Source organism: Amblyomma americanum, chromosome 4, assembly GCF_052857255.1.
Source record: "Amblyomma americanum isolate KBUSLIRL-KWMA chromosome 4, ASM5285725v1, whole genome shotgun sequence".
Lineage (NCBI taxonomy): Eukaryota > Metazoa > Arthropoda > Arachnida > Ixodida > Ixodidae > Amblyomma > Amblyomma americanum.
The window spans coordinates 218,873,876-218,901,668 of NC_135500.1; the positions used below are offsets into that span (position 1 = coordinate 218,873,876).

Genomic DNA, 27,793 nt, shown 5'->3' on the forward strand with positions numbered 1-27,793 from the left:
AATGATGTTTTGGTCATTTTTTTGCATTGTATTGTATATAGCATTGCTCATGATAATCACATTTCCCTTTATATACTCGGGGGCAGCTTTTTGTGAATCTACGAGCATGAGACACCGGCTTCCACAAGCGTGCGATTCGCACGAGCCAGAGACGCAATCCTGTGAGCTGGTGGCGCGCACGCGTACAGCTTGACTGCATAGCCACAGATGTACAGATGTATAGTCCGTCAATGGCACACGCGCACAGGGTTGTACGAGGACTGGATAGCAATGCTATTTGTCTCGACCATATATACTTGGAGGACGGGGTGAAGACTTGTATCTCTGCGTGCAGCTGTGCAAGGCCCGCCGGGAGCTGGGCGACATCCCGTACGGCCTGGCGCTGTTCGACGTCGAGCTTGACGACGTGACCAACGCGTGCAGCAGCCGCAACAAGTACGGTGACTACACGCTGGTGCGCGCGGGCCGCCGCAGCTTGCAGTACGTGGCCAGCGAGCAGTTCCGCCAAGGGGGGCGCTACCGAGATTGCGCCCAGGCGCCGCCCTAGCCCGCCGTGCTTCGGAAGCGTCATTAAATGATCGCCTACTTCCTCGCTGTCCTGTCCTTTGCTTGAGTTCGGTGAACAAGCGACGGAACATTAGCAACACTAGGGGTTAATAATAAGGCACGCCTTGGTTCTGGATGAATTGCGGCCCGCATCCGCTGCAACCTGGATCGAACCGAGGATCTCCCAATCGGCAAGGAAACCATCTCCAGAGCCATCGCGGCTGGTAGCTATACAGTACATACAGTCGTCTGCAAAATGCACGCTCGGCGACGGAAGGGACCAGACAGGCTCACCGTTAGGGTGGAAACAACACCCCTTCATTTCAAGTTGCGGTGGTTGTCAACAGAAATGGAAGATTCCCCCTTTATGATCAGGAGCTTACAGAACATTTATTCTTTACTCTCTTGGCGGTTTGGTTTCCTTACGACTGCATGTGATTGGCTTGCAAGAGACTGGAAATATGGGCGAATTCGTATGAACCTATTATGTCGGAGCACCACAAGACGAAGCACAAAAAGGACAGGACAGTGCTCCAACATAATGAATTATGGTCTGGTTGTTTGCCAAATCAGAGCCCTGTATCTGTGAGATTCACTTTATTTCATTGCCCTCTGCAGGTTTACGCGCCTGTACGGCAAATGCTGTGCATTGTTCACGCAGACCCCCCCCCCCCCCCCTCGACCTGCCACCTATCGACCGTCGTGTACTGCTTGATGTGTGAATATGTTCCTTGTGCAGGCGCTGGTTGACTATATATATATATATATATATATATATATATATATATATATATATATATATATATATATATATATATATATATATATATATATATATGCGCGCGCGCGCGTGTGTGTGTGTGTTTGTGTGGTTTCTGCAAATTAAACCAGTTGTGAGCGGCGCGCTGTCCCGTTCTCTTCTCTCGTATGTGTGTTGTTTTGGCGCCTTTCAATTACACTCATCTCATACGGAGCAGGTCAAAAACGAGAGCGGGAAATACATGCTCAAAGAGTGAGCTGTTGATGTTTGGTTTACGGGGGTTTAACGACCCAAAGCACCTCAGGCATGAGGGACGCCGTAGTGGAGGGCTCCGGAAATTTCGACCACCTGGCGTTCTTTAAAGGGCTCTAATAAAGTCGCGGTATGCCTGGGATGTGAAAGCACGCCGCTTCTAGAATATTGTCCAAGAAGAATTTTTTTAATGCGCTTTGTAGAAACAGAGTTATCTGTAGTCAAAATTTGAATTTCAGCGTCTTCGCGCCTTTCCTTCTCCTCTCATCACTTCTTGCACGCTGGAAGGTCGGCGCTACCCGCCGCGTTGGTTCAGTGGTTAGGGCGCTCGGCTACTGATCCGGAGTTCCCGGGTTCGAACCCGACCGCGGCGGCTGCGTTTTTATGGAGGCAAAACGCTATAAGGTGCCTGTGTGCTGTACGATGTCAGCGCACGTTAAAGATCCACAGGTGGTCGAAATTATTCCGGAGCCCTCCACTATGGCACCTCTTTCTTCCTTTCTTTTTTCATTCCCTCATTTATTCCTTCCCTTACGGCGCGGTTCAGGTGTCCGCCGATATATCGGACAGATACTGCGGCATTTCCTTTCGCCAAAAACCAATTATTATCAAGGTCGGCGCCTTCCGCCGGCCCGAACTCCGGGAGCGCAGCTTCCTGACCCGCCGGAACTACGCGGCTTAATGGCCGCGGCCATGGTAGCTGCCTGACGTGTGAAAGCACCTAACCAATAGCCATCGTTCAACATGTATACGTAGATACGAGAGACGGAGGAGGGCGCGAGCATGATAAAGTCTCCGGGAAAGGCTCGCCAACTTTCGCGCGTGATTGTGGGTCCTCTGTTGCTTGTAGAAGTGTATTATTTGGCTCAGTTGTTCATGACAACACAATGCAGTGATTGAGCAAGTTGATGTCCTCTCCTCGGAATGTGCTGTTCACTGACATCGCACAGTACACGGACCTCTAGAATTCCGCCTCGATCGAAATTCGGCCGCCGCGTCCCAATTTACATCTGTCCTACAACTGGCCTACATCTGTTGATGTAGGTACGAAGATTTTTCGTAGAAAAGACTAGCCCCGTGACCCCCGTCAAATCTGGACCGAGGAACGTGATCGCATGAACGTCAACAATTTACATGCGCTAACAAGTATTTCACTGAACTCACTCTACTTGGAGAGATTTCTTCTGGCCCTTCTCATGCTCGCTACAAGAATTTTATTTACACAGGTTTTACCACTGAATGAGTTCGTCACAGTCATGCCACAGTCATGCACCACAGCATCAAAAATGAAAGGCCAGTTTGGGCACTTTAGATACCCCGCCAAAACGACACACTTGTCAAATTATCCTTGTTAGGTTCTCTCTGTTCCTTTACCGCAGGCCGCAGCTCGAGCGCTTATGATATTACAATATACTAATGTAAATACGACTAAAGCCTCCAAGATCCTCGAGGAATTTTAAACATGTTTTAAATGCAACGTTCGTCGTTTTTGACGAAAGGCACGATATCGTACCACGGATCCGGCAACACTGCGGTTTGAGAAGCGACAGAAAAGCGAAACAAAAATGTGCCTGTTGCGTTTCAAAATCTCGATGCCGCTTTGCATATCATTACTGGCCTTATCAGTGCAGCTTTGTTCTGCCGCTTATTATGCGGACAATGGCGTAGACCAGACCATCATATACCGCACATTGCCTAAGTCTGAGAGGCGTGAAATGCAGCAAGAAATCTTGAACCTACTGGGCTTTGACCACAGACCGAAGCCAAAAATCCACGAGCGAAGGTTCTCCGCGCCGCGATACCTGCTCGATCTCTACAACTCCTTCAAGGATGAAGACAACGGGGACATACACCTGGACGCCGCGAAAGCTCACAACGAGTTCATCACAAACAACCAGAGCTTGCGCATGATCAATGACTCGGATGTGATCATGAGCTTTCTGAACCACGGTGCGTACCCGCGTTTTTGACATGCGCGCGCGAGCTGCTGTCAGAAGACTGCAATGAATCTTTCGCTGGTCCTCCACTACGGCACCTCTTTCTTCCTTTCTTCTTTCACTCCCTCCTTTATCCCTTTCCTTACGGCGCGGTTCAGGTGTCCAATGATATATGAGACAGATACTGCGCCACTTCCTTTCCCCAAAAAACCAATTATTATTATTACCATATAATGAAAAAACGCACAAAACTCTGTACAGAAAACCTTTTTTCTGTTGGGTCTTACGGACAGTGCAGGTCGAGGTGCTTAAATTAGATGACTCCTCGCATCAAACGGTGACTCACACTTGTTTAGTGTGACAAGTTCGCGCAACCACAGTTAGCTTCCATGAATACGCGTACGCGGCGGCTCTTTGCTACTTGCAACGACATCGTGCCTGCTTAAAGCGGAAGGAAAGGCTGTGCCTTTTCTTATTGCTCAAAGCTGGGCAAGCTCTGTGGTGTGGGTGACACCTGAGACTGAGTAGTGGTCTGCTTCTCAGAAGTTGTCTGAAGACATGTTGGCAGTGTTCCTCGCGCCGGACATGTTTAAACAACGACGCTGGGATAAGTTATTAACAGCTCTTTATGCAAAGACAGCATTGCGCCTGTACAATAAGGAAGCAACTGTATCTGTGCATCGTTTACGCCATTGAATTGAGCTTTTCTACATGATTGACAGCTGTGTGCTGCATTACTGGAATGCACTACCCTCTTTCTTATGGAACGTAGATTGTACCCACAAGACAAATTTTTATTTGTTTTTTAACTAGCGCCATTACTGTTTTCTTACATGCATGTACTATCGACTTCATTCATGAAACATTCAAGTATGAATATCTTTCTCTTGGTCTCCAAGTCCTTTTTTAAAAGTTTCTCAAGATGTAACTGATAGTTTACTTTTTGCAGCCCATCATCGCTCACCCCACCTGCGTCATGACAATGAAAAGCGATTCTGGTTTGACGTCAGTGAAGTATCCCCACAGGAAAGTATTCTCAAGGCAGAATTCAACATCTACAGAAATGCTGCAGCGTGCACTTTGCCAGCAGACCACACGTGCACACTTGAGATCAGCATGTTGAGGCATGGCATGAAAATAGAGTATGTAACAAGCTTTCATTTCTTTATGATTTTCTTAGAACTTTGCTAATCTGGCCCAAGTCACCCATAGGAATTTGTTGCTTTCGTTTGCAGAGATGTTGTACTTCAACATGTGGACAACCTCACAATTGATGCAAAGACACATGGCTGGCTTGCTTTCAATGTCACCGAACCATTTTTGACCTGGATAGCATTCCCGAATGAGAACATGGGGCTCTTTTTGCAGGCTCATTGTAGGGCGTCAGGTGAGTGCAGCACTCATGAAATTCAGGTGTTGTGTCATTGTGACATAACTTTCCGTGTACCAAACTATTGGGTCATATTCTCTTGTATTTATCTTCATGAAGGTGGTGTTCAGCTCCTGCTTCTTTTCTTTCTTTGTATTTGGCTGTGCTGCAGCATAACATCTTTTGAGTCTGCTGCACTGCTGCTATTCACTGCATATTTAAATTGTGCTGGATGTATACACAATGGCAGACGAGATAAAACTGTGGCTGTACTTTTTTTGCTGTTTGTGTAGCAAAACACAAAGTTGTTGACAAAACTCAGTGCCAAATGATTTACTTGACTATCGTTGCTTCATTGACAGCATGAAGAGCACACATAAAAAATCTTCCGTGAACTTTTCATTTTCAGTGAGCACAAATTGTCATTGTTTGGTACCGGTTGGGTGCATTCGAGGTTTGGTGCTTTCATGAGCGTGCTGTTGTACCAGCACCTTTTTCATACTATAGCTGGGCAAATTTTAAAAATTAGTTTATGATTGTGCCATTTCCTATCATCTTTTACAACAATTGCCTGATGTCTGTTTTGATCTGGAGGCATTGGGAAAGCACAATATCTGCATTGCTTCATAGGCCAGTCCTGAAGTGTTTGGCTCTATAAAATAACGGTTGCTCTTTAGTGACTTTAGTGCTTACATGTGTATATGTGAGGTGTACCTTGATAATTATGCATCAAATGATCTTTAAAGTAAAAGAGAGATAGGACACTTAGAGTGTCCTATCTCTCTTTTACTTTAAAGATATACTGTAAGCTTCAGGTCACAAAGCTCATTTTCCAGACAAACCTTAACCAACTGTTAAACTCATGGCTTAGTTGCCAGTGCAGCCAAATTAAAAAACCATTGTGTACTTTATACCTATTTATTTTATCTATTTTAATTATCAATATTGTACGCCTTTAATAGACTCGAACAGTAGTGAGTTAAATTTGCTCATACTCTTCCAAACGTGATGTACAAGTGTGCACTCACTACATTTGTAACCAGAAGTGTAGGCAATGTGCATTAAGGTTTTATTTGTGACAAAAAGAAATGAAAATAAACAGTGTGCACGTTTACTTTTTACAGCTGCTTGATATCATGTAGGCACCCAAAGAATTGATATGTGTTAAGAAGGGAACAATTTGCTGCAACTTTCTTTTAAAAGGGCCAGAAAGCCGACTATTTTTGAATCGTGAATGCTTCCATGCAGGCTCTGTTGACCTAAGCAACACAGTTGTTCCAGCTTGTTCAACATGTCGAGAGAAGTGGCGTGATATCATTGTTGAGGATCCAGTAAACTTTGGTCAGATATGCTGTGCACATAGCTTTTAGCATGGTGTTAACTTGAGCTAGTTGGTTATGATCCATTAATGCGAAGGTGTAACACAAGGACAAACAGATGGAGTGCCTGTGTTGCCAACTCGTGTGCAGTAATAAACACTGCTTTTGCTTGAACGAGTTGCTGTGAAGCAGTAACCACATGAAGGAATGCTCCTGGCAATGTTTAATGGCAACAGGTGTCGCCTACTGCTGCCGCTGGTATACTCTTACTAAGTGATTCGAAGTGGTGATAGAGTGGCGTAGTTTTAGTGTCTGTTGCCGCTGCCTCACCGTTCAGTTACTTCACATCATCGGTGAAGTATAACTGCGTTTTTTTAAATTGGTGATAAATTGCGCTAACACACAAGACAGACACAGGAGATGAGATTGGTGGGACTGGCATATAATTTGGAAAGAAAAGTTCTGCAGCATTTCGCATGACATGCGCACTGGTTTGACTTGTATCTCTTTTCGGGGATGTGTTTCTTCTGTAATTGCCTATGTAAGCTTTTAATTTCAAGGCAATAAAATCAGCTGCAAGTTTGCGCCAGTCTCGTCAACCTTGTCTCCTGTGTTTGTCTTATGTGTTAGCGCAATTTGTGGTCAATTTAAAGCCATGAACCAACTCGCCCAGCAAGAACATCTAGGATAACTACACAAGTACCCTGTTTTTAAGACTAAACAGCATAAAGTGCGATAAAAGCAATGATAGCATTCCCTGGGCACACAGCACAGTCGTAAGGTGGCAGTGGTGCCAAATTACATTCTGCGGTGCTGAGACTTGTAAAAAGTGACGTTCCTCTCCCACACTCTTCCATAATAAACAATACATACGCCACAACAGCCTTTCTTGTTTTATTATTCCTACCGAACTTTCACTGAACTGTTTTGACGCATGGCTCAACGAAGCAAGCTTCTTTACTGAAACTATGCTAGAAAAGTGAAACTTTACTCACAAAATAGCTAGACAATATGTTACATACCCACAAAGCCTTCTGCTATTGGCTGGTCTCCCAAGCTGCTTCCGGGCGATAAGTTAAATTTTCTGCAAACCCAGAAACTGAGCGACGAGATGAGTGACAATGGTTCTGTGTCCTTGAGCTCATCGTGTGATGCCATCGCGTGGCATGTCACCGCGAATCATTGCCACATGCAGTTCGTGCTTGACAGCAGGTGATGCCTTCTACTCCAGCAAGGTGCCATTGCAGAGGTTCGTGCTGTGTGAGAGCAAGAGTATTTCTAAAAGCAGCTATTTCAGGTTATAGATATTGATCCCTTTGTTACAACCTTTGTCCGTAAAGTTCCGAGACCGAGTCCGTTAAAAAAGATGCTTTTAACATTGAAATCATTTGTGCAGCACCCCTTCGAAATAGTGAAGTAGAGCATAGCATAGCGAAGTAGAGCACAGTATGGAACCACGGACCACTCGGTCAGGGCGCTGGAAACCTTAATCAATCTAGAAGTGCGCAAGCCTTATGAACCAGCCTTATCAAAACACCATGAATGAAGTAAAATGTAATGAAATGTTAACAAACAGTTCTCTTTGTTGTCTCCATGTGAATGCGCAGTCTGCCATGAATAAAACTGCTGATCTTGAGTACCTGTTTGATAAACTAGATACATTTGAAGTGTTTATGATTACGGAAACGTGGTACTCCTGTGAAGAAGTAGTTAATATGCCCGGGTACAACTTTTTCTTCATGAACAGATGGTTAAATCGTGGTGGCGGTGTGTGTGCTTTAGTAAAAAAGTGTATAAATTGTGACCTAGTACCAAGATTTTGTTGTGTCACTTGTGACTATGAAATGGTTTGCTTAAATTTTGACCGTACTATTATTGGAGTTTCTTACCGCCCTCCTGATGGCTGCATTGCAGAATTCTTTTCTTTCGTTGACATATTTTTGAATTTTGTGAACTCTAACAACTTCAGTGTCGTTCTAGGCGGCGATTTTAATGTAAATATGCTTTCCGATAGCAGCACAACAAAAGATTTTATTCTGCTGCTCTCCGCAAATGGCTGCATGAACACAATTGGTACACCTACTAGAGTTACTGTGCATGCAGAATCAGTTATTGACCTTTTTATTACTAATTTTGATAAAAAGAGCATTGTGTCCACTGTCTTTCATCATGACATTAGTGACCATTTCCCAATACTGCTAAGGGTGAAATCAGGCATGAAGAAAAAACCAGCACGCGCTTGGTTTCAACAAGCGATAACTGAGAAAAACCTTGCTTCTTTCAGACTGGCTGTTTCAGATATAACCTGGTCTGACGTGCTCTCTATGACAGACGTCGAAGCCTCTTATGATAGCTTTCTTGATAAATTTAAAGTGCTTTACACCGAACATTTTCCGTACAAGGTGCACGTAGCACCTCGAAAAGGGCGCAATGAGTGGATGACGTCACAATTGCTCAAAGAGATAGTCTAAAGAAAAAATGTACCAAGACTTCATTAAAACACGCGATCCCGAACTATTAGCAAGATACAAAGTCCTCAGAAATAAGCTAAACAAAAAGTTAAGGCGTGCTAGGGATTCGTATTACTACGGAAAATTCTAATCATGCGACGGTGATTCCCGAAAGTTATGGAACCAGATTAACAACCTTGTTTTACGTACACCGCAGCCTAGCTTTCCTCAAGAAGTACTTATTCAAGGACGAAGCGTAAATGGGCAGGAACTAGCAGAGGCGTTCAATCAATATTTCGTTACCCGAGAATACCAAAGCTCGTCAAACATGTCATATGATGCTCTCATCAGACAAAGCAGCAGTTCTATGTATCTAAGGCCAACTACATGTTCTGAAGTATTCACTGCATTTTTGAACACGAAGAACAGCAGATGCCACGATGCAGATGATCTGCAGATACGGCCTGTGAAGCATGTGTTAGATATTCTAGCCCCAGTTTTAGCACATATATTTAATTTTAAGTTTTGAATGCGGAGTGTTCCCACGGCGCATGAAAATTGCTAAAGTGACAGCTTTGTATAAGAAAGGGGATAAGCTTTGTGTTTCAAATTACAGGCCAGTTTTCGTGCTACCCATCTTTTCTAAAGGACTGGAAAAAATTATCCACACACGAATATCATGCTTTTGTGAGAAACACCAAATACTAACAGATTTGCAGCTTGGTTTTATCAAACATAAATCTACCGAGACAGCATTACTAAGCCAAAAGAGTATATCTTACAGTGTTTCGAGGAAAGGAAACTTGCCCTTGGTGTTTTTATAGACTTTTCGCAGGCTTTCGACTACATCAGTCATAATATACTTTTGGCAAAACTGTTCGACTATGGTTTTACGGGGTGTGCTCATGCGCTTCTTTCGTCATATCTTGCACACCGCTTTCAGTTTGTAAGTATTAATAACTGTCGATCCTCAGTAAAAAAAGTAACTGCTGGCGTACCTCAGGGAAGTATCCTTGGACCGCTTCTTTTTAACCTATATTTAAATGATATCGTTAATCAATGCCTGCATGCGAAGTGTGTTATGTATGCAGATGACGTCTCACTGTTCTTCTCATCAAGCGTATGTGAAGATGTGATAAACGAGGCAAATAGGACACTAAGTGCACTCCATCAATGGTCCCTTAATAATCAGTTGAAAATTAATGTAACTAAATCTGAGGCTATTATGTTCAAACCAAAAAGTAAAAACATTATTCTACCATGCGATCTTAAGCCAGGTCTGGAAATGATAGAAATTGTAGACAATATTAAGATATTAGGGGTACATTTCAACAGCCAGCTAAGCTGGGATAATCATGTTAACGCTGTCATGAGTAAGCTTTCTCGTGTCACAGGTATCATTAACCGGCATCGTTACTTACTTCCATGCAAAGTTAAACTTCTCCTGTATAATTCGCTCTTTATGTCCTAAGTAAACTATGCGCACTTAGTTTGGAGAACAACTACAGGTAGCAATAAAAATAAGATTTATGTTTTACAGAAGAAGGCTCTACGTGCAATATTCAACGTCGGTTCAGATATAAACACATGCGACTTAATCCGCCAGTTCAATGCCGTAAATGTATCTGAAATATATAATGTTAGGCTGGCTGAAAGATATAAGGAGGACCTAAGACGAAATGTGAATTACTTGCGTGACACGGCACACCTTTCGCTAAATGTACAAGTTTACCCTAGCAGACACAGCGAACTGTGGCATATTCCAACATGCTGCACAATATATGGTACATATAGCCTAGCAAACACGCTGCCCCGTCTATTAAATAAGTTTCATGCTGCAAAAGTTGATGTATCACAAGCATGCCGCAAAAATATGCAGGATGTATGTGCTACTTTTTATATTTCTCCATGCTTTCACTGCTTCCTTATCTCTTTCGCTTCATAAAGTGTTGACCTGATTTGAATAACCAATGACATGTTTTTCTGTGAAGTATATTTTTCTGTTGCTTTTTTGTTATCATTTTTGTGTACGCTTCATTTCCTCATTGTCATTTCTAATGATTTTTGTGTATGTATGTTGCCTGCTGCCCTGCAATGTAGGGGCCGAGGGGCATGTCAAGCCACAATTTCTGGCTTTTTTCCGTCGACCCTCACCATGTATACATGGGAAATAACTTGAAATTGAAAATTGAAATTTAAAAAATCACACGGGGAGAGGTCAGGCAAGTATGGCGGATGGGGAATTACAGTAATGCTGTGCTTGGCGAGAAATTTTGTCACGCTGAGAGCAGTGTGCGGCCTTGCGTTATCGTGGAGAAGGCTCCATTGTCCAGATGCCCATAAGCAGGGCGACGACATTGCAGTGCATCACGCATGTGTTGGAGCACGTGGATATAAAACTGCTGATTCACAGTATGCCTTTGTGAGATGAACTCATGGTGTATGACACCTCTGGCATCGAGAAAAACTATCAGCATCGTCTTTGTTTTGGTCCTCTATCGCCGCACCTTTCCCGACGCCGGAGAGCTTGTGGACCGCCATTCGGCGCTCTGCCTCTTTGTTTGAGAATCGTATTGAAAACACAATGTTTCGTCTTCAGCAGTGATGCTGCCGAGGAATGCAGCATCCTTCTCTGCCTCTTAGAGCAAATCAGCACTCACTGATGCCCGCATGTCCTTCTGGTCTTGTGTGAGGGAGTGCGGCACAAGTCTGGCATTTAGCGTTCGTTTCCCCAAGCTCTCACACAAAATTTGGTTCCATGTTGTCTTACTAATGCTGAGAGCATCTGATAGCATGCGGACTGTAATGATGCGGTCTTGCTGTACGATTTCCCTGATCCGAGCCACGTTGTTTTCTTTCCGTGTGGTTGTAGGGCGCCCCTGCCTTGTGTCGTCTTCCACCGACGTTCTCCCCGAAATGAACCTCTTGTGCCACTCGAGAACTCGCACCCGCGATAATGTCTCGTTGCCGTAAGCGTCACGAAGGAGCTCATACGTCTGTGTGGCTGTCCTGTCAAGCTTCACAGAGAATTTTATGTTTACACGCTGTTCGAGGTGGACGTCCATCTCTCCACAGTCACTCACAGTAGAATGCGCAGACGACTAGTGACAAAGTATTTTTTTTTATAAGTAGTGCCATCTAGCAGCTGCCACAGCAATTAACATTAATAGCTCAGGTTAGCCCGAAAAGATGGCGCCACACATATGCACCAACATTTGTTTTGGGGAATCATTTCTAAAGGAGAAGATAGATCAGTCTCGAAACTTTACGGACAAAAGTTGTATTAATTTGATTGATTGCATTGACTCCATTACTGTCATTGTCTCTGGTGAATTGTACTTGGGGCTAAGTTTCACGCCACAAGTATAAAAATATACTTGTTGGTGTTCAAAGTATGTGCATGAGAGTAAGGTAAAGAAAGGTAAAATACGTTAAGCTCTTTGGTATGATGCAGTGCTCTATTTATTCGTGCCAGTTTAATTTTTAATGTGTTGTATATTACAACAATTCTTTCACATTGCCTGTACACATTTCACTTGCTCTTCTAAGGCCTACAGAGATATTGTGGTCAGTGTATCACTTGTTACATGAGAAACGTGAACTGGTAATCATGGTATCCCAGTGGGCATTAATGTTGTCAACCATATTCATGGAGCCATTGGCTGCACTAAGGTGGATGCTGATGAGTAATCTACTCCACCTTGGGAGATTCCCCTAAATGGGTTGGACTAGCACAGTTAGGGCTTTGAGTTTTTTACCAATTCGGCCCTGCCATCAACTAGCTGTCCTGGTTAGCTTTGTTTGTAATGTGAATGTTCCGGGCAGGCGATAGATAGCACCAGGTTCAATCCACCGGCCAAGACTAATTCTCCATCTGCAAAGTTTCTGGGCAAGCTATATATAGCTTTCTCTTTTTAGTTGTTGAATGTGCTCAGGCAGATGATGATAAGTAATTGCTCCTCTAATTTAAATCTGTTTGACCTTGATGAAATTCTTGAGTTATGCTATATCGGACAGTTTAAGTGCATTGAATCAGCTCGTACTGCTACTTCTTTTCTAATTGTTGCCCGAACATATTTATTTATTTAGTGGTTCCTCAGATTCTCCTTGTTTGGGGTTGTATATGCTATTTTGGAAATTTATGACTACCAGAAACAGGACCAGACTGTGGCAATCCAGTAAACAGATATTCAGTAGCTGCTCCAGTTCTCACTAGGTATGCAGGTATTCGGTTTTTTGTTCAGGTCTGACTTGCCCAGCCAGTTTCTTTTGTAGCATATCAGGGGCCCTTGGCCCATTATAAAGAACAAAAACTGCAAAAAGAACTGGGACAGATGCTGGTGACAACAAGGGGCAGTCCTATGTCCCATCTTTTTGTGCGGTTTTTGTTCTTTATAATCTCTCACCAACTGGCCTGCAATTATGCCCTCTTAGCCCATTTGGTTATATGTCTAATTCACCCAGCCAGGTTTTTTTTGTAGAATCCCCGGGGCTCTTAGCCCACTTCGTCATATCCAACTCCAGAAGTTGGAGCAGCACTTTATTTGGAGAAGGATCTGTTAGTGAGGTGTGCTAAAATGTCGGTATACATTACCAGGCTCAAGACAATCTCAGTTGATCTTTGCCTCTTTTCTGGGTCATAGTTGCAAGGCTGCAGATAAATCTTATTAATGCATTCATTTGACTCCTAGAAAAAATCATTGTGTGGCCTTTGTGTGTTATTTTGTTTATTGTGCAGATTGGCATTCACAAGACTACGCCTTACTTTGTGGACTTTGTAAAATAACATGCAGGCCATGACATGCGTCCCCATGAGCTGCACCCACACGACCTGAGCCTAGTGGGATCAGATGGCCGCAGTGACCTTCAGCCATTCATGGTGGCCTTCTTGCGTGATGGAGGCCCCAACCGTCGCCGCCACCGTGTTACTCGGGCCACTCGCAAGCGCCACAGCACCGATGTCAGCTATCCTGACCGGCACGAAAAGAACCCATACTTTGGTGAGGTACTTTCCAAAGGCCGCCATTAGGGCAGTTTTCACACATGTACACGCAATACATGTGTAGTACCTACATGTATGTGGTGACATCACAGTGCACTAAAAACTGGAAGGCACCTCTTACTACAAGAAGTTTAATTACTGATTGTTGTTTATGAGTAAAAATGCAACCATGTAGCTTATAGCTTCTGTTGCTGCCACAGTTATGCTTGAGTAGATGAAGGGCACAAAAACACAGCACACAGGTAAAGAATAACACGAGACAGGCACTACTTGCAACTGTTTATTGAATTCAGGAATGACTTGTTTATAGCCAATAGGAAGGCGTGGTGGAAAGGGAGGCAAAAAAAAACAATATAACAAACAACACTAAATGACATGTGCGAGGGCAAGGATACTGCAATGGAGGGTACAAAAGTGATTCAATTCTTTCTAAACTTGTCTAAAAATATACTTTCATTCTTATGAATGACCAGCGATGTTTTTTTTTTTTAATCCAGTGGGTTTCTAGCAATTCACGGGCAGTCTTATCTTTGCTTCTACATAATATCTGAGTGTCTGAGTGAGCTATGCATTTGCACTGACATCGTTATGACCTGGTTGCTACTTTTATGTGTTCATGTGAGCACACTAGTCTTTTGAGGTAGTGGAATGCATTCTGTTCAGTGTTCTGCTTTCTGCAGTTATGGAGACTATGGCACAGACACTGTAGAACTATCACGTCAAGTACATGGGGTAGTGATATGTGCATTGAGATTGCAGTGATGACCTCTGTGGAAGTTGAATTACAGCAGTGCTCGCACTGCCCCTGCCAGTCGGCATGTGCTAGATGAAATAGCTCTCACAGGGTCAAGGTCAGGATGCAAGGTTTGGTTGTTCGTACATCATTTGCACACCTCCTTTTCAAGTGCATTTAAGGAGGACTTCTTTTCTTTTTCTTTCTTTTTCACTGCTGTTTTGAAGACACTCGGCCGCTTGGACGGAGGAACAGCTGCCAAAAGCGAAACCTTTTTGTCAGCTTCAAAGACCTCGGGTGGCAGGTAAGGCAGAACCCCAGTGATGAGATTCTACAAAAATATTTTTTACAATGGCGCTTACATTTTTTTCGAGACGTACTGAAATATGTTGTTTTCCATGGTGAAGGTTATAGCAGGACTCCTGTTCTGTGAGGTTAATATTCTGACTTGATCCCTAATGGGCTGATCCCTCGAAGAGGTCACTGATTTGGCTTGAGCAGCAAAAGTGAATGTGGTGTTCAGCTGCAATGTAGAGCATTGTTGGACCGGTTGTCAAAATGATGATGTGCATGTTGCTTCTGAGAAAGCGCTCTATTTGGCAATTATTTATTGCTGTGCAGTCTCTGACATTGCAAGTGAGGCTGCAGTATTTACTTTGACAGTCTCAGAGGTTCGTTATGTAGAATGATTGGGTCAAAGCAATTTGTACTTCACTGCAGTTGCACTCAAAAGTAGCAACCAAAAAGATTTTTTTTAATGAACAAAAATATGTTTGCCATACAATTTTTAATATTTCCAGTCAGATGATTTTATTAGGACTTATAAGTTTGTTTTCTAGTGTGCTGCTTTTAGTTCCAAAAAGCAGTTTATGCAATTGCAGTGAGGTTCACGGTTTCCATACCCACAAGCGCAAGTGGCTTGACTGCATCACTGCACTTTTTCTAGTCGCTGCTTCTGTGGCTTCAGCCATACAGTGAGCATTTATGACTTCCTCGGGGGATCTGCCCATCAAGGAATCATTCATGGGCACAAATCGTGTTGCTGGGAGGCTGCCCTTCTTATCGGACCCTGTAAATGTTTTACATCGTCATCACATCACCAGCTTCTCACCATCATCATCATCTGTGGCACTTTTGACCTCAGTGATATCACTCTGAGAAAAAAAAAAGGAAGAAATTTGAGAAGACAGTACTACTTGGCATACATTTTGTGCAATGTTTGTACATAGCAGCACAAAGAGGTTGGTTTTAGAGCCGAGCGTTCAGGACCATGAAGAGTTGGTCGCTCATTGATAAGCACTGCCAGACAAAAAGGATGTCATGGCAGGTTTCTAATTATTGACTGAGAGATGAGCACCTTAAGTAGCATTTGCCATTGCAGTCATCAGGTGTCACTGTCACGCATACTTGTGTCTGGTCTGAAAAGTATTATAAGCAGTCAAACCCTTGTGAAATGAGTTTTATTGATAAATATGAACCTGGAAGCATTTGGCTGTCCTGATTTACTGGCCATGTCTAGGATGAAGCCATGCTCTCATGCTCTTTGATGCAAGGTCTGTACACTTTTTACAAACTTGTCATTTTCTTGCATTAATCCATTATGGCTGTCAGCAGTTCTGTTAAAGTAGATCATTTGCTTTGTTCTTTTGTCATTGCTTTGGATATGGGACCCCTAGACCTAACAGCGGGAACAGCTTTTTGTGGTCTTGTTAATGCCACTCGAGCACCTGGCTTGGACATTTCATGTCGGCTAGCTTTTTTTTACCTTTCTCATTTCTTGCTGTTCCTTTTATCTTTTTTGTTGGTTCAGCAATTTTGTGGTGGCATGTAACATGTCCAGTCCATATTTGCTATGATAGATAAGTACGTGCTAGTAGAAAGTGCTCTTTGCAATAGCCATTTCACATCTTGAATGGTTTTTGTTATTCGGACTTTTCCTCAATTTTGAAGGGAGCTGAGCAGTATTTGAAGGGAGCTGTGCAGTATTTTAAATTATCAACAAGTTTGAATTGTGCATACTTGAATTGTCAGAATTTCAGTGTGGTGAAAGAAAAGACCATCTCAAGTAGCCTAATGGCTGCTTGAGAAGTTCTTTGGTTGTAATAATTTTTGTACCAATGAGTGCGTTTCACATTCAAGCATAATCCAGTGTTAAATTCAGTCTTCGTTGTCCTGCCTCTTTTCTTTACACACTGGTTTGTTAACCATAGGTAAGCTTTAATCGTGCCATATTATCCTACCACTTTACCTCTATTGTGTTTGACAAAATGTGGTCATCGACGTTTATATAGCTTTCGTGGTTCTTTCATAAGAAAAGCAGCGTGAATGAAGGTGAAATGAAGAAGAGGCAGGAAAGAGCACTGAATTGACTGATGATTTTTATTGAGCGAAATGCACACTATAGGAAGGCAGTGGCAGAGGTAATCAGATGCAGTCATCACCACATGGTGTAAAGGGCATAAAAGCAATAAAAAAAGGTAACGGGGGATAATGCTAAAAGACTATGAAATTCACGCTGCTTTACTTACGTCAGAATGGGCCAACTAGCCCAGCAAAAAGTTCTACTTCAATGTGTGGTTCTTTGTTGGCTCCTGATAGATACTTGGTAAAGATAAAGAAAAGGCACAGTCTGCAAAAACCAGGCAGAACACGAGGCACCACTTCACTAAGGCACTTGTTTTTCATGTTACCTCTAAGCTGTAGACCAGGGGTGGCCAAACTGTGGCTCGCAAGCTGCATGCGGCTCCTCGCGGGTTTAAGTGCAGCTCGCAACTCCTCTATTTCTTCCTTCAAAGATAGCTTCCCTAATGTTCTAGAAGAGGCCCTTTCTTCATGAATAGGGCATCGCAGTGCAGAGACACACTGAGTGATCGCTGCATGAGTGGGATTCACTGTTGCCACCAGCTTTGTGGCAAGAAATAAAAGCAGTCGGCACGCTCCCATTTGTATTGTGGCTCTTCACTAAAAAAGATTTTTTTTTTATGGTTCTTTGTATACACTTGTCTGGCCACCCCTGCTGTAAACCTTCCTATCAAAACGCCTTCTTTCTGGGCTGTTGCAAACCGGTTCCACTGCTGTTTCCACCCTACTAGTGTGGTGTGCACACAACAGCCCTCAGTGGACAGGTCTATTAACGGAAGCCTTTTTTATAAAAATGACAATTTTTATTATTGCAGATATCATAATTAAATTATGTGTGTGTATGTATTCCTTCTCTTTACAAAAATATAATTCTATATTTTTGTAAGTATAATTTTAGTATATCTCAATTATTTTTTATATTATGAAATAAACAACTGAAGCCTAATAGGTAACTTCTTATGGGTCGTTAATACACTTTTTCTCAATATTCTTGGTTCCTATTGAAATGGGGCTGTAGCCAAAGATCTGCCATGTAGAGCTGTGCTGCTTATATTGTTGTTGAGGCACGTAATCATATAACAATGTTCAGTTATGTCAAAGCACTGTAAATATGACATATAATTATGTGACATTGTTGTTTCCAGAATTTTATATGTTCGACTAACCCATAAAAATATAGCATTTCTTCATAGTTTAGGTATTTGTTAATTTAACGGTATATGGCTTACTGAACGTGCACCATGAAAACATAACGGAAACTTCTGTAAGGCCAGTCATGTTGGCAAAAACTCAAAGTTGAGAGAATCGCTTTTGAAGTGCGTGCGCCAGCGATTTGGAGATTTATTAAAGGTCTCAGAAAATGGCCGAATGTGGATGTTCTGATAGGATTTCACAATAGTGAGTAATATTGAGACGTACGGAAAAGAGCTCCAGTTTTCAAGCATGACCAGGATGGCAGCGATCAGGGACGTGGTTGTGGGAACTAACAGGCAGAAAGTTCTGCTGCATATTGCTCTGAAATCGCCCTTCCGGTGCTTCGGAGATCTCATATATATTGACTTTTTTAGTAGTTGGAGATCCAGTTAGTGCTTGAAACTTCGTAGGTAGGTACTTTGGACTATACTGAACCTGAATATGCCATTTCCGAAAAATAAAAATTTTCACACTTTTGTTTACCATTTCAAGATCCAAGTCTCCCTTAATGCCACAGGGCTCCTTAGAATCCAAGTTTAACTGCAGATTATTACTTGCTGAGGCTTTATCTTCACTTGGATCTGGTTAGAGCAGAAGAATCCTTTCAGCATACTTGGTTTTCATTCTTGTACAGCATTACTGCCAGCAGCATACATATATACAGGGTGTCTGAGCTAACTGTAGCCAGGGTTTAAAAATATGCCAAGGCAATTCTAAGCCGACGTGACCAAATGCATGTTGCTGGCCATTGCATGGAGCAAGTCACACTATTTTTTATATTCTGCGTAATTGCACAATTAGTTCAGATTAATTAACCAACTTAACAAGCAACGAAGCTCAGCAAATAATTCCGATCAGAAAGTTGCAGAACGGTCTGCAAAACGTCCAGTTAAACAGTTTCTAACTTTCTATCTATTATGTATTAGTTTTTTCTGATCACTATAGATGCCCTTGAAATGCAGAAAAATATCGCGTCACATACCCACTTGCCCGTTGTGATTGCAGTACTCAGAAACATTTCACGTACAAACGGACAGATCATTTAGCCCAGTGTGATGCTGCTTAAAAGGTGACAGGGCAGCGATGCAGGTGCTGGCTGTGTGATTTATGCCAGTGGTATACAGCAGTTCATGGTAACGACAAGCAAACGCAGCCCCTTATCACTTGCACTGACATAAATTGCACAGCCAGTGCCTGCATCTTTGCCCCATGGCCTTTTAAGCGGCATCGCAGCAGGCTATATGATTTGTGGAAGACTGGGCGAGTTGGTAGGTAGTCATTCTAGAAAAAACAGTGCACACAGGACAGGGACCAAGGGAAGAACCGACGACACGCTCGTGTCGTCGGTTCTTCTCTTGGTCCCTGTCCTGTGTGCGCTGTTTTTTCTAGAATGACTATATGATTTGTTTGTTTGTAGGCACATTGTTTGACAGCGCTGCAATTGCTGTGCGCAAGTGGGCGTATCGCATTAGTATTTTTTTTGCACTTCGCGGACATCTGCAGTGAGTGGAAAAAACTAATACGTAATATAAATGGAAAGTTCGGAACTATTCAATCGGACATTTCGCGGACCGTCCTGCAACTTTCTGATTGGAATTTTTTGCCTAAGTAAGTTGCTTGTGAAGTTGGTTAATTAATCTCAACTAATTATGCAATTAAGCGGAATACAAAAAACAGTGTGACTTGCTCCATACATTAGCCAGTAACATGCATTTGGTTGCGTCATCTTAGAGTGCCTTGGCATATTTCTATACCCTGGCTAAAGCTAGCTAGCTGGGACACCCTGTATATCACGAGCTGTAATAGCCATCAATCACATGACCCTTGTCATGTGACCAGTTAAAACCTTTCCATAGAGGAGGGAAACAATTTAGGCGAGTTCGTTGCGTGGAATTTTTTGAAGCTAGATGTGAAGGCTCCCTCCTGGCCTGCTCCCCCTTTACTTGGCCACCATCTCGGTGCGCTCAGACCACACCACTGCACCCAGCGTTACTATTCGCTGCACCGTCGGCCAAAGACTCCTAGTAGCTCTTGCGAAAGCACGTAACTTTCGGCACACTTTTTGGCGTGCTGCTCAGATGGCGAGGGCCTCTCCTGAGCTTTCCTTTCTCCATGCCCCACCATGTATGCATGCACAGCTGACGCTAAAATTGATGTCACATTATGTGAATGCCCCTTAACTTTTTTCCTTCTTTTTTTCCTCCATAATCCTCTCCCCATATGCCTTCTGGGTGCTCTAATTTTATAGGATTGGATCATCGCACCAGATGGGTACACTGCCTTCTACTGTGACGGGGAGTGTTCGTTCCCACTCAACATGAATGCCACGAACCACGCCATCGTGCAGACCCTGGTGCACCTTGTGGATCCCGTGCAAGCGCCCAAGCCTTGCTGCGCCCCCACCCGCCTCTCTGCAATCATGGTGCTCTACTTTGACGACAACTCAAACGTCATTCTCAAACGGTACAAAAATATGGTCGTTAAGGCGTGTGGATGCCATTAGAGAGCTGAGCTTTGCATGCTGTGGGCAAGTGCCGTAATCTGAAATGTCAGTTTGAGTGGCACTGTCACTTTCATGTGCACATTTTGTACACTACCATACCACTGAGGAGGGCATTTGTGCACATTGCTGCATTTTTGCTGATGCACTGTGCTGAATGCGATTGTCATGTTGTGCTTGATTGCACATGTTGAGTCCATACTCAGCATTGAAAATGGCATTAGAATGCTATGCTGCATTTGTCAACCACACTGCAGTAATATAAATAGCATTGTTCTATCTGGAAAGACATCTGTTTAGTTATATTTTTAAAAAATAATATGGAGACAAAAGAAAAGTCGAACTCTGCCATTCTCAAGTCATGACACTAAGAGCGCACTACTCTGCAGTAGCTTGGGTTTCATTTTACTGAAGCTGTCTAAGTTTTGAGGATTCTTTGAGGATGTCACCAAACTTTCCCACAGGGGTCCAGTGCTTTTGCGGATCGTTGTTACACGGACACATTATAGCAATTTACTGCTTGGTTGATTTGGGTTGTGCCTTCAGTGCATGATGGTGTTTGCCATCGACACCCACATGAGGCATGACAGTCTGAGTTTTGTTATGAGACCACAGATATGCTATTGTATATCTTGAAATGCAAAGGAAGTGTGCTTCTTATCACACATCTGTTACAAAAGCAAAATTTTTGCACAGTGCATGATGGTGTTTGCCATCGACACCCACACGAGGCATGATGGTCTGACTGTAGTTATGAGACCACAGACATGCTATTGTGAATCTTTGAAATGCGAAGGAAATGTGCTTGTGATCATTCATCTGTTACAAAAGCAAAATTTTTTTTAAAGTGGTTAGACCTTGGCACTGCTGAATGGTTCTCTGTAGCATGGTTTCTCTTGTTCCACTTAAATTTTAAAGAAAGGAATGGATACTTTGGATGGATGCAGTGTCACATTTCCTGGAATAAAGAAGGACCCAATGAATTTAATGTGACAAACAAGCGCTTTTTTGCACATAAGATGTACTGACAATTTTGAAGCAGGAATATTGCTCATGTGTAACATTGCAGTGTGCAGGTTGAATATTATGGTCAGTATTGAAAGGCAGCCAAATAATACAAGTCTCCTTATGACATAAATATAGATGTTTAGATGTGCGCTGTGAACCTAATGAATTATAAATGTATGTATTGTGACTTCTTGTATCTTAATTGCAATGAACTTATCCAAAGTGTGGCCATTAGATGACACATGAGGCTGTCATCATGCCTTCATATCAGTTTATCACACAAACCCAGTGATAGCAGTTTTCTGCTCAGCTAAAGTAATACCTCACTTGTTTGTCAGGGAAGGGGTACTTTGTATGCTGTACGTAATGTTCTTGGGATAACTTAAAAGCTCACTAAAACTGATGTTATACAGTGCCCATTTGCTCTCAGAAACTTAAGTTCAGAGTGTCGAGATAAATTTTGCCGCACTTTTTGCATATTTATATGCTTCTTCTTCAGAATAGAAGTGCAAGGCCATCTGCATTTTCATCATGTTAACAGGGCTGCTGGAATCACTGTAAGATCATTCATGGGTAAGTTCTGGGCAGTATTTATTATGACAAAAGGCATCTTGGCTTTACTTGCTCATGCTTGTTTGCCATTGGCGTGGGCTGCTAGCTGAACCAACACAAGCAACAGGATCAAAATAGCAGGCAAGGTATTTCGTCTTGCCTGCTATCACCTGCAGGTTTTTGTGAACTTTATGTCAAACAGAGCCCTGACATGCTAACAGGCAGCCATAATTAAGGTATTCTTTAGTGCCTCTTTAGTTGCAGAACTGTTCTTAATATGAAGGTGAAAGCTACGTGCTTTTAGGTATGGTACTGTGACACATGTGGTGGCATTTTTTTTGGTGCTGCAAGGACTTAGTAATTTCTTTAACTTCAGGCGGTGTTTAAAAAATGTAACTAGAATTGGATACAGCTCAGGAACCAAGTGGCAAATGCCCTTCTCAAAGCAGGCCTTCGAAGTAATGGCGTCGACCTGTTGTCGTGACACCACAGTCAACCGCCTTGTGTCTGCCTTGGCCGCTAGCAGGTGTGAGTTGGTTCACTGCGATGTCATGACAACACTTCAACATCGTGACTGGAGGGCCTCCATTGTGGGGCTTTTCCTTTCATATTATTTAGGCCACAGTTTACAAAAACAGTTTGCAAGACACTGTAAAACTGCGTTTGGAATGAATATTACTACAGTATAACCCCCCTCAAGTAAAGTAGCTCGGACAAGCAAAATTCTTTACTATATCAGGGTCTTTACTATATCAGTTGTTGGTGATGGTATGGCTCAGACTATGCTCTTTGGCTGCTTACTAAGCACAAAGTTTTGGTTTATAAAACAAGCACTCAGAAACACCTTACTTCCTGCTCATATCACCCCTTTATGTGATAATTATTTATTATCAGTTATCACATGTTATCACATTTTCACATCATTTAGGTCTCTTGGAAGTACCGCATTTACAAGAATACAACATGGCTACAAATGTAAGCGAGTTTGATTCCATGTTAAAACCAAAGCTTTCCATGGTCATGGCATCGTCTTCTGTGGCTTCAGCGTAATTTAAGCGGCAGTAGTTCAGAAACGCGCGCAACAGAGCCAAGCGCGGCAAAACCACCTACGCAGTTCAGTCGTGCCTCCGCTTCTTGCCTTTGCTTCCTCGCGCTTCGCACTGCCGTGCTGCGAACGCACGCCCTTTTCGTCCCTTTTCTACTCCTCACTGCACTCTTACTGGCTTCTCTAATTAGCGACTCGCGCCGCCTTCTTTCTACGTTCACAGCCAGCTTTGCTTTTTCCGTGCACGCCGCGTGCTTTGCCTCACGGCCTCAAGGTTTTCGAAAAGTTGGCTTCTCCTCGCAGCTATTGTGCTTGGTGGTGAAGCCACCTCAACGAGCGCATTCGTTGTCTGTTCTACTCGCGATGTCATCATTCCGCGGGAATTACACCACCACGGCCAGACACTCGTTACTGTAACTGTTTCTTCTAAAAAAAATAAAAAAAATGTACAGTCGTCTGTGGAAGACGAAATGGAACCGCAGCTCCACTTTACGATATCCGATTTTTTACTGTAACCGTGCTTACTATAGCAGTGTTCTACTGTAGTTGAAAATTAAGAAAGGTCGCATAATATACATTATGTTCTTTTCTGTATGTGTGGGCGATGTGCCTTCAGGTTTTATCGGAAAGATTCTACAGTTTGTGCGACTTGCGGCTATATGTTCCTGTAGGAACCAATGCTGGAAAAACATTTGCAAAAATAAAAATTCAAAATTTTTGTTTTGTTATGGAGCATGCGCAAGCTTTCAAGAAGAAAAAACGCAAGCATTTGCTCTTGATGCTAGGTGTTGCTGTTAATTCAGGGGCCAACTTGAATGGGATTCATTCCGTCGATACTTTAGTATGTTAGGTGTTGAGTGTGCAGCTGTTCCAAGTGTGCAAGTCATGTTTTTGATCTTGCCATAAAATACCGAGCATCCACCCATGCACGAATAAGCATCCCCCCTCCCTTTTTTTTCTGATTCTGAATTTTCTATAAAAACCGGGCAAGCTCCCATGCGATTATGTCCCATGTCTAGGAGAAGTTAGAAAACATGGCAAAGACATATCAAGCGGCCATTGTCCCCGCGACGCTTATCACGGGGGGGTGGGAGGGGGTGTGAATGCGGCAGTGAGATCATTCAGATGATGGGCCGTAACTTAAGTTCAAGTAGTTTTCAAAGAAAAACTTAGGAGAACATTTTCTGTATTAACGCAATACAAGCCCCCCCCCCCCCTTCCCAAGCGAGGAGCCACTCCATCATGTCATGTGCCTGCTGTGGAGTTTTAAGTCTTGACCTGTGACGTGCCCATCCCCCAGTATTTCGTGATTGTCTTCAAATTTTAGGTGAGCGCTTGCTCGGTATCTTACGGTATGTCTTTTGTGCCTGTCCAAGCAGCAGTACTGGGTGTCAGTTTACTATATGATATAGCTTATTGATTGTGTTCAGAAACTGTAATGACATCAAAAATTTATCCACCACACGCTGAATGTTGTTTTCTTATGCCTTCATGCACATACGTTAATCTTGGCTTCAGCTATTCTATAGCACAGACATCAATATGTTGCATAAAATTTTGAGATCTAGTGAACTTTGGGCTGGAGGAGGGGAACGATTTGAAGGAATTAAAATGCATGGAGATTGTCATCGCAGAAAAGCATTCAACAAAAGCTCACTGCCAGTCTTCTTTCTTCTCGGAAAGCAAGTCACAACAGTGGATCCCCAATGGCATTAGTAGGCAGAACTTTGATGTTAGCTTTAGCAGTACTTGCAATAGAGTAAATTGTCTGTGCACGACAAGTTCTGATGACACCTTCTGGTAACTTACATCAGCTATCATTTGAGCTGAATTTTTGCAAATTGAGTCAAATTTTATCTGCAGCTTTGTTTTTCGGTTCTAGATGTTTAATTCCTTTTTGATATCACATTGTCTCGCACCTCTTCTTCCTTTATTTTTTTTTTTCAAATTGACTACTTTTGATCTGTTTTCTTGCTTTACTGAAATACTGATGAAACTGGGTAATAATATTGATATTGACATTGATGATGGCTGTGCCTTTTGTATTGGAGCCATTCTCAAATTTCTATTTGATCACTGTTTGGTCGTTTTATTTTAATTTATTGGTAGTTTTCCTTCGTGTTTGTTGGTGAAGAGGCCTATTGTCTTGGAGTCATAGCAGAATGGTTTTGCCATGTTTCTGTCTGTATTTTGCACAAGACGTGATGTGCATTTACTGTGTAACATGGAATGTCAACTCTGTTTTTTTTCTTTGTACCAGCTGTATTGCAGATCTACTTACAAAGCAAAAGTTGAAGAATACTATATGTTAAGCTTCAGGATTGTACCATTCTTCTTTAGTATGAATATGCACTTTAGCAATAGCTTGTAATATCACTCAAAAGGGGATTATATTTGGAGAGAAAGGTAGCATGTGTCACATGACTTAGGTGAAGGAGTCTCAAGGACTTAATTGTTTGGGTGACATTTTTATGTTGGTTTACTTTCTCACTTAGGTAAATATATATATATATATATATATATTGCATGCAGTCTTCGAATGGTCTTATGCGTTAACATGTTTTACATTGTAATGCACATTGTAATTTTAGTTGTTGGAATTTACAATCATTTTGCTATATTTTGTCAGCATCATAAAACCAACATTGTGTCTGCAGCTTGGATCGGTGATCAGCAGCCCTCTACAGGCTTTTCAATGAATGACCCAGCCTATACATTCTGGTCTTCAACTAATCTGTCGTCACCGTCACTGCTTCCATAATCAGTGAATTTTATTTTCTTCTTAATGGCAAAGGAGCTGTCAGTGATGCATGTATACCTTTTGACATAAATGCATACCATTCTCTAGTTGTGTAGTAAACAGCATCAGCATAAAAACTTATAATGTTGCACAAAAAGAAATGCAATGCATTCCTGTGGTGTGCCACACCTCATATATCATACATTTTATTTTCATGTTCCCTTTGTTTGACCAACTACAGCCCAGTTCAGTGTAACCGTTTAGTCTAGAGCTCTGTGATAATTTGGTCCTTTTTTATGTTTTTTTTTATATTTCAGTAAATCAGCTCAGCTCATCACTTTTTAACTGTAGTAGTTTAGCAGAAATGCAGGGCACATTTGGGGTGCATACCTAATAAGTAAGTAATCCAGGAAGCCAGGGAAAGCAGACAGGAAATTCTTTTTATTTGTTTTTTATAGACAAGGTGCTGTGTACAGTTTAAACTCCAAAGCTTTCTTGAGTTTATCTACAGCCTGAAGAATCAACAAAAACAATCTTCCATCATGGTTTGAAACTCTTCATTTTCCTGTCACTTTTGTTTTGTGTGTATCATTTCCCACAGCTGTGGATCGTACAAAGAGACAAACTGTTCTTTACAAGAGCCCACAATGTTTCAGTGCCTTATCACTTGATTTTCTATCTATGTTGGTTGTTTAGAGTGTTAGACCTCTGCGCGCTGAATAACTGGATATCCGCTTTACTAACTGCATGTTGTCACTATAGGACAACTTATGATATGTTTCTACGCATTTCTGAACATTTTGTTCACATTTTTGAAGCTTAAGTCATGATCCATGAGTGCCAAGTTTTTAATGCAAGAGCTTTTACACTGATGCCGCAGGCTGCCTTTTTGCCTTATGCCTCTCCTATGGTCCACATCCTCTGACTTATATCCCAGAATACTGAGCTTTAATTTCCTTGTTTTTATTTTTTGAGTTATTCTTTTTATCTGCATAATATTGCTGTGTTCACAAGTTTTTTGTTGTGCCTTGTTCAGTATTTTTTGTGCGCTGTCCAGCTATGAGTATGCACACTAAAGTTGTGCAGGTTGCATTTAAATACCTTGCAATGCAATGCTCTTGTTGGAGTATGGAGGATTTTATGCATTTATCTACTGTATTGGTCAATAAAGTGACTGTATATTCGGAACAAAATCACACTGTTCTGTTTTTGTACGTCAATGCGTTAGGCTGGTGATGAAGTTGAAGTTGAAAAGTTTATTTGAGATTCCAAAACAATTTACAAGAATATACAGCGAGAGGTCCCATAATACAAGACCGCAGGTGGGACCCGCCATGGGAATAAATTTCAATACACAAAGAATGAGAAAATAGAAGCTAGAAAGAAGATGAAGCTACACAAATTATATTGCGAAGCATCACAGGCAATAAATAACTAGGTGCATAGTAGTATAAAGCGCAAAACGAACAGATTAAATGCAAGAAATAGAATACAGAAGAAAGTACAATTAACTTGATACAGAGGTTAAATAGCATTTGTGTAATGAGAATCTTATATTGTCCGACATGGGGATTTTGTACACTGAAAAAGTGTACATAGGCCAGAGTGGTCGTTGTTTGAATGTGCGGCTGATGGAGCATGCCGGAGATTTGCAAAAAGGTAACACTTCAAACAATATGGTTCTTCATTGCCGTGACTGCAGCAAGCGCAAGAAGAAATGTTCTCCCCTTTTTCCAAAACATGTGTTCTTTTTCGTCACCGAGATCGTGTAATGCGGGAGATAGTTGAAGCCTATTATATCGCGGAAACGGGGCATACATGTGTTAGTGACCCCTCAGTTGGCTTGTCTGGTGGGGAGATAAGTTTTTTGAAAGAGCGACTGAAAACCGCATGTTAATTTTTTCCTTTTTCCCTGCTCATTGGTCGGCATGTGGCGTGCGTTTACTCTGGGTTTGTTTTGGTTTTTGTAGTGTATATATAGAAGCTTCTGAATAAAAATTCTTATAGTTGCGAGTAAGCGCTGTG

General features: G+C 42.3%; 2 protein-coding genes across 2 annotated transcripts in view; both read left to right on the plus strand.

The window, feature by feature from the left end:
• The window catches only part of LOC144129374 (uncharacterized), a 40,975-nt gene extending 40,400 nt beyond the window's left edge, over positions 1–575 (plus strand). Inside the window, exon 11 of the mRNA XM_077663447.1 lies at positions 335–575. Coding sequence (XP_077519573.1) covers positions 335–547 — 213 coding nt within the window. The 3' untranslated portion in view covers positions 548–575. The remainder of the gene's footprint in view (positions 1–334) is intronic.
• Positions 576–3,087: 2,512 nt separating this feature from the next.
• On the plus strand, positions 3,088–26,964 carry gbb (TGF-beta family member glass bottom boat). Its single transcript, XM_077663450.1, has 6 exons — positions 3,088–3,508; positions 4,445–4,637; positions 4,731–4,882; positions 13,427–13,633; positions 14,596–14,672; positions 20,172–26,964. Exons 1-6 carry the CDS (start codon positions 3,124–3,126, stop codon positions 20,424–20,426), a joined length of 1,269 nt encoding a protein of 422 aa, XP_077519576.1. The 5' UTR covers positions 3,088–3,123; the 3' UTR covers positions 20,427–26,964.
• The last annotated feature ends 829 nt before the right edge of the window (positions 26,965–27,793 follow it).